Raw genomic sequence first — 7326 nt, forward strand, 5'->3', positions numbered from 1 at the left:
GACAACCATCTCTGCAGAACTCCACCAATGAGGCCTTTATGGTAAAGTGGCCAATCGGTAGCCACTCCTCAGTAAAAGGAACATCACAGCTCGCTTGGAGTTTGCCAAACGGCACCTAAACACTCCCAGACCATGAGAAACAATATTATCTGGTCTGATGAAACCAAGATTGAACACTTTGGCATGAATGCCAAGCGTCACGTCTGGATGAAACCTGGCACCATCTCTATGAAAAACCATGGTGGTGGCAGCATCGTGCTTTGGGGTTGTTCTTCAGCAGCAGGGACTGGGAGACGAGTCAGCATAGAGGGAAAGATGAATGGAGCAAAGTACAGAGAGATCCTTGATGAAAACCTCCAGAGCGCTCAGGTCCTCAGACTGGGGCCATGGATCACCTTCCAACATGTCAATCACCCTAAGCACACAGCCAAGACAGCGTAGTAGTGGCTTCAGGACAAGACTCTGAATGTACTAAAGTGGCCCAGCCAGAGCCCAGACTTGAACCTGATCGAATATCTCTGGAGAGACCTGAAAATAGCTGTGCATCAATGCCTGCCATCCAACCGGACAGAGGTTGAGTTGATCTGCAGAGACGAATGGGAGAAACTAGGTATTCCTCTTGTCCAGATGGGATTGTGCAGTGTGATGGCGATTGCATCGTCTGTGGACAATGGCAGGTAAGGTGGAGGTGATATGGTCCTTGACTAGTCTCTCAAAGCACTTCATGATGACAGAAGTGAGTGCTACGGGGCAATAGTCATTTAGTTCAGTTATCTTTGCTTTCTTGGGTACAGGAACAATGGTGGCCATCTTGAAGCATGTGGGGACAGCAGACTACGATAGGGAGAGATTGAATATGTTCGTAAACACACCAGCCAGCTGTTCTGCGCATGCTCTGAGGACGTGGCTAGGGATGTCGTCTGGGTCAGCAGCCTTGTGAGGGTTAACATATTTAAATGTCTTACATCGGCCACGGAGAAGGAGAGGGGGGGCTCGCAGTCCTTGGTAGAGGGCCACGCCGGTGGCACTGTATTATCCTCAAAGTGGGCAAAGGTGTTTAGTTTGTCTGGAAGCAAGACGTTGGTGTCCGTGACGTGGCTGGTTTTCTCTTTGTAGCCCGTAATTGCCTGTAGACCCTGCCACATACATCTCGTGTTTGAGCCGTTGAATTATGACTCCACTTTGTCCCACTACCGACATTTCGCTTGTTTGATTGTCTTGCGGAGGGAATAACTACACTGTTTATAAATGTGCTATATTCCCAGTCAACCTTCCATAGTTAAATGTGGTGGTTCGCACTTTCAGTTTTGCGTGAATGCCGCCATCTATCCACGATTTCTGGTTAGGGTAGGTTTTAATAGTCACCGTGGGTACAGCATCTCCAATGCACTTCCTTATAAACTCACTCACCGAGTCAGCGTATAAATCAATGTTATTCTCTGAGGCTGCCCGGAACATTTCCCAGTCCGCGTGATCAAAACAATCTTGAAGTGTGGATTCTGATTGTTCAGACCAGCATTGAATGGCTCTAGTCAACAGTAAATCCTGTGAGTTTCTGCCTATAGGCGCTATGATCAAACTGGCTCTCATGAGGACCGCCATAGAAAAGGAAGACCCAGAGTTACCTCTGCTGCAGAGGATACGTTCCTTAGAGTTACCAGCCTCAGCAATTTCAGTCCAAATAAATGCTTCAGAGTTCAAGTAACAGACACATCTCAACATCAACTGTTCAGAGGAGACTGCGTGAATCAGGCCTTTCGTGGTCGAATTGCTGCAAAGAAACCACTACATAAGGACACCAATAAGAAGAGACTTGCTTGGTCCAAGAAACACGAGCAATGGACACTAGACTGGTGGAAATCTGTCCTTTGGTCTGATGAGTCCAAATTTGAGATTTTATTGTTCCAACCGCCGTGTCTTTGTGAGACGCAAAGTAGGTGAACTCCGCATGTGTGGTTCCCACCCGTGAAACATGGAGGAGGTGTTATGGTGTGGGGGTGCTTTGCCGGTGACACTGTCAGTGATTTATTTAGAATTCAAGGCACACTTAACCAGCCTGGCTACTACAGCATTCTGCAGCGATACGTCATCCCATCTGGTTTGCACTTAGTTGGGCTTTCATTTTATTTTCAACAGGACAATTACCCACAACACACCTCTCAGGCTGTGTAAGGGCTATTTACCAAGGAAGGTGATGGAGTATTGCATCAGATGACCTGGACTCCACAATCACCCGACCTCAACTCAATTGAGATGGTTTGGGATGAGTTGGACAACAGGGTGAAGGAAAAGCAGCCAACAAGTGCTCAGCATAGGTGGGAACAAAATTGTTGGAAAAGCATTCCTCATGAAGCTGGTTGAGATAATGCCAAGAGTGTGCAAAGCTGTCATGAAGGCAAAGGGTGGCTACTTTGAAGAATCTCAAATATAAAATATATTTTGATTTGTTTAACACTTTTTTGGTTACTACATGATTCCATAGGTGTTACTTTATAGTTTTGATGTCTTCACTTTTATTCTACAATGTAGAAAATAGTACAAATAAATTAAAACTCTTGAATGAGTAGGTGTCTAAACTTTTGACTGGTACTGTATGTAAATTTAATCAAAGTTTTTTTTTAAATGATAAAATTAGCACACAAAAAAAAATCTTTTTTTACTTTGTCATTATGGGGTATTGTGTGTAGATTGGGGGGGGGGGGGCAATTTAAATACATTTTAGAATAAGGCTGTAACGTAACACATGTGGAAAAAGTCTAGGAGTTTGAATACTTTCCGAAGGCACTTTCCTTCCTCTCCAGCAACTAGTGACTGGGTTATTGATACACCATCCAAAGTACAATGAATAACTTCACAATGCTCAAATGGATATTCAAGTTATGCTTTTAAAATGTTTACCCTTCTACCAATAGGTGCCCAGTTTTGCGAAATATTGGAAAACCTCCCTGGTCTTTGTGGTTGTGAGGGGTAAAATCATGTTAAACTATTATTGCACAGTCCATGCAACTTAAGTGAGTTAAGCAAGTTGTTATTCCTTAACTTATTTTGGCTTACCCTAACAAAGGGGTTGAATACTTAATGACTCAAGTCATTTTAGCTTTTCATTAAATCAAATCAAATCAAATTTGATTTGTCACATACACATGGTTAGCAGATGTTAATGCGAGTGTAGCGAAGTGCTTGTGCTTCTAGTTCCAACAATGCAGTAATAACCAACAAGTAATCTAACTAACAATTCCAAAACTACTGTCTTATACACACAAGTGTAAGGGGAAAATGTACATAAAGATATATGAATGAGTGATGGTACAGAGCGGCATAGGCAAGATGCAGTAGATGGTATCGAGTACAGTATATACATATGAGATGAGTATGTAAACAAAGTGGCATAGTTAAAGTGGCTAGTGATACATGTATTACATAAAGATGCAGTAGATGATATAGAGTACAGTATATACGTATACATATGAGATGAATAATGTAGGGTATGTAAACATTATATTAGGTAGCATTGTTTAAAGTGGCTAGTGATATATTTTACATCATTTCCCATCAATTCCCATTATTAAAGTGCTGGAGTTGAGTCAGTGTGTTGGCAGCAGCCAGTCGATGTTAGTGGTGGCTGTTTAACAGTCTGATGGCCTTGAGATAGAAGCTGTTTTTCAGTCTCTTGGTCCCAGCTTTGATGCACCTGTACTGACCTCGCCTTCTGGATGATAGCGGGGTGAAGAGGCAGTGGCTTGGGTGGTTGTTGTCCTTGATGATCTTTATGGCCTTCCTGTAACATCGGATGGTGTAGGTGTCCTGGAGGGCAGGTAGTTTGCCCCCGGGGGGTGATGCGTTGTACAGACCTCACTACCCTCTGGAGAGCCTTACGGTTGTGGGCGGAGCATTATGTATTAATTTAAATATTTTGAAAAACACAATTTCACTTTAATATTATAGGGTAGGCCAGTGACCCAAAATCTCAATTTAATACATTTTAAATTCAGGCTATATCACAACAAAATGTGGTAAAAGTCAAGGGTTGTGAATACTTTCTTAAGGCACTGTAGCTCTATCACAACAGACCATAATACCAGTAACAAATATGACTTGGTCCAGTCTTTTCATGTCCATCTTTCTCAGCCAGGTCATATAGCCATCATCTTACAATGTGAAGAATCTACAGTGGTGAGAGAAAGTTTGAACCCTTTAGGATTTTTTTGTATTATGGGACCAAATACACTTTAATTAATAGCTGATTAATCTTGAGGTTCAAATACTTTTTCCAACAAATACATTGAATGTTGGATCAGTTTCCTCAACAAAAAAGAAAAAGTACAATTGTTTTTGTTATATCAAGTTCACTTTATTTATTATTAGGACTTTTGAGGATTTTCTGCATAAATTTGACCTAAAGGGTTCAAACTCACCACTGTATTTTCCTTTCAATTCCCTTTATCTGAGGGCTTAGCTTACAGTACATAGTCTACAACAACATGCAGTATTTCGTTCTGAAACCATGATTTTTCCCCGTCTTGTTCGATAGGCCCCTCCCATTCCAATACCTCCCTGTGCAATCTTCTCACCTCCAGTCTCCAACATGAACCAAATAAAAGGTATATTTAACTAATTCATAGTGGGAAAATAAACTACAAATAGACATCCTAAATCATAGATTTCAATACATTTTCTTTATAAAAAAAAAGTAAAAAAAGAACTGTTTTGGGATATTTATTTTAGTGTTTACTTGGTCAAACCGATTCCTTTTAAATGCGTGAACTTCTATACAAATGAGAGGGAACATGACGCCCCACAAGTAAACTTTCACAAGATCATAATTACCTGACACACGCAGTTTTGGCAACAATTTAGCAGTGAGTCAGTTCAACACAGAGCACCCAGTGACAGAGGACTGGACAGAGTACAAATACATAAACAAGTGACTACTTCTTTTAAACAATAAAGGTCTCCGCTTCGCTTTTTACAGGAGCGACCAGTGAGTCACTTTGTGGGTGATAAACGTGACCATTAAACACACCAACAATAATTCATTCAATACTGGCTTTAATCCAAAATGTATCTTTAAGACATTGACTCTTAACACCATGGAAAATCCTGCTTCCCCCAGGATGGGTTCTTTACTTGCTGTAAAATGTTAAGTTTCACACTTCTTACAGAATCTAGTAGAGATTGACTACATCTAACTGCTCAACTATGGAATCTGTTCAAGTCTTTCTACATAATTTGTAAATTCATGTAATAATTTAATGTTGTGCTTACCTCAGACTAATTTACTTTATAGAGGAGATTTAAATAAACACAATCGATTATGAAATGAATCAAACCCCACCAACAGCTCTCCCCTCTGAGTGACATGTGTTTATACTAGGTTACACAACCAAGAGGCCGTATATGGGGCCTGTTCTAGAATTGCCAGCTCCTGACTTATGGAACACCATAGCTTTCAATTCTGGCCAAGATGTAGGAAGATTCTGAGGTGAACACCTTTAACCTCTTTTACAGCGTTGCGGTAACCTGTCCTTAACGAACCCCCCTGCAACCCCATGTCAAGTACTACAATAATAACATCATATTGATTGTCTTTGAAAACATTCTGCTGGTCATTTTGACTGGGTATTGCAAACACTATGTTCTCTAGATTCTTACATCAACACACACACACACACACACACACACACACACACACACACACACACACACACACACAAAATATAAAACGCAACATGCAAGAATTAACGATTTTACTGAGATACAGTACATAAGGAAATCAGTCAATTGATATATTCATTAGGCCCTAATCTATGGATTTCACATGACTGGGCATAGGCCCAGCCACTGAGAACAGGTTTTTCCCCCACAAATGGTGTTTATTACAGACAAAAATATTCCTGTTTCATCAGCTGGCCTGCTGGCTTGTCTCAGATGATCCCGCAGGTGAAGAAGCCTGATATGGAGGTCCTGAGCTGGTGTGGTTGCACATGGTTGGACGTACTGCCAAATTCTCCAAAACAACATTGAACTTCTCTATGGTAGAGAAGTTTACATTTTATTATCTGGCAACAGCTCTGGTGGACATTCCTGCAGCCAGCATGCCAATTGTACACTCCCTCAACTTGTGACATTGTGTTGTGTGACAAAACTGCACACTTTAGAGTGGCCTTTTATTGTCCCCAGCACAAGGTGCACCTGTGTAATGGTCATGCTGTTTAATTAGCTTCTTGATATGCCACACCTGTCAGGTGGATGGATTATCTTTGCAAAGAAGAAATGCTCACTAACAGGGATGTGAACAAATTTGTGCGTATGGAACATTAAAATGTTGCGTTTATATTTTAGAGAATATCAGTGTATTCTCTTAGCTCTGGGAGGCCACAGTAGTACTGCAGTGGGATAACGGGTGATGGCAGTGTCTCTAGAGGCCCAGAGTCGGACCAGGAGAGACAACAAAAATACAGTCCTGTGGTCCCAGTCATGTCTGCCTTCCCTCCTCTCCAGGTAGACATCCACAGTAGACCTGACAGTCACAGCTAAGATACATGGTTGTCACTGCTACAGACAACACCACAGTCTCATAGAAAGATGCTCAAGAGAGAATGAGAGTTGTTTTTCTTCCAAGTTCAGCAACAAAGAAAACTAACAAATGAAAAAAGTGGGTAGAATAAAAAAAAGTGCTCCAATTTTCCACAGTGTATTTCTTCCCTCCCGTATATAGGGAGCATTGCCATGTTGCCACCAATACTGCCAAGGTTTAGCCTCTAGCCTCTCTAACCCAGAGAGGCCATGACACCCCGAAGGTCACACTTCTGATGGCCTGCTACTACTAGAGTCTGTTTGGTCCATCAGGGCAGCCTGTGGGGGAGGCCAAAGCCTCGCTTGTGTCCATGTCCATGCTACAGCCTGGAGAGTCGACAGACGAGTCACTGTCGCAATGGTCCATGCTTTTTGGCTGGGGGGCCAGTGGTCCTGAGAGGGGAGGTGTTGTAGGGCTCAGAGGGCCGTGGGGGCTGAGTAGGCTTGGAGGGGGCTCTGGGTCACCGATACTGGTTTCCACCCCGACAGGAATCCCCAACCCCACAACCCCCATGGCCGACTCAGCAGCTCCTTTGGCCTGTCGAATGCAGTTGAGCCACTGCTGTTTGTTGAAGGCATCGCTGGCTTGGAAGGAGTGGGAGTGGAGCTGGCTACTGCTATGAAACGACACTCTGAAGAAGTTCTTGGCTGAGGAGAGGAGAGATGAGGTTAGACAGGGGATATTCGATACAAGCAGATTGCAAGTTAATGACCACAGCATTAATAGACCAGGGGTGCCCAGCGGCAACA

General features: G+C 42.6%; 1 protein-coding gene across 4 annotated transcripts in view; it reads right to left on the bottom strand.

The window, feature by feature from the left end:
* Positions 1-4703: 4703 nt before the first annotated feature.
* Positions 4704-7326, bottom strand: part of LOC109890813 (rho guanine nucleotide exchange factor 3-like) — a 128241-nt gene continuing 125618 nt past the window's right edge. For all 4 annotated transcript variants that reach the window (XM_020482853.2, XM_020482855.2, XM_020482854.2 and 1 more), the window contains one exon: positions 4704-7224. In XM_020482853.2, the coding sequence (XP_020338442.1) occupies positions 6827-7224 (398 nt within the window). In that variant the 3' untranslated portion in view covers positions 4704-6826. The remainder of the gene's footprint in view (positions 7225-7326) is intronic.

This window comes from Oncorhynchus kisutch, linkage group LG5 (genome assembly GCF_002021735.2).
Source record: "Oncorhynchus kisutch isolate 150728-3 linkage group LG5, Okis_V2, whole genome shotgun sequence".
Classification (NCBI taxonomy): Eukaryota; Metazoa; Chordata; class Actinopteri; order Salmoniformes; family Salmonidae; genus Oncorhynchus; species Oncorhynchus kisutch.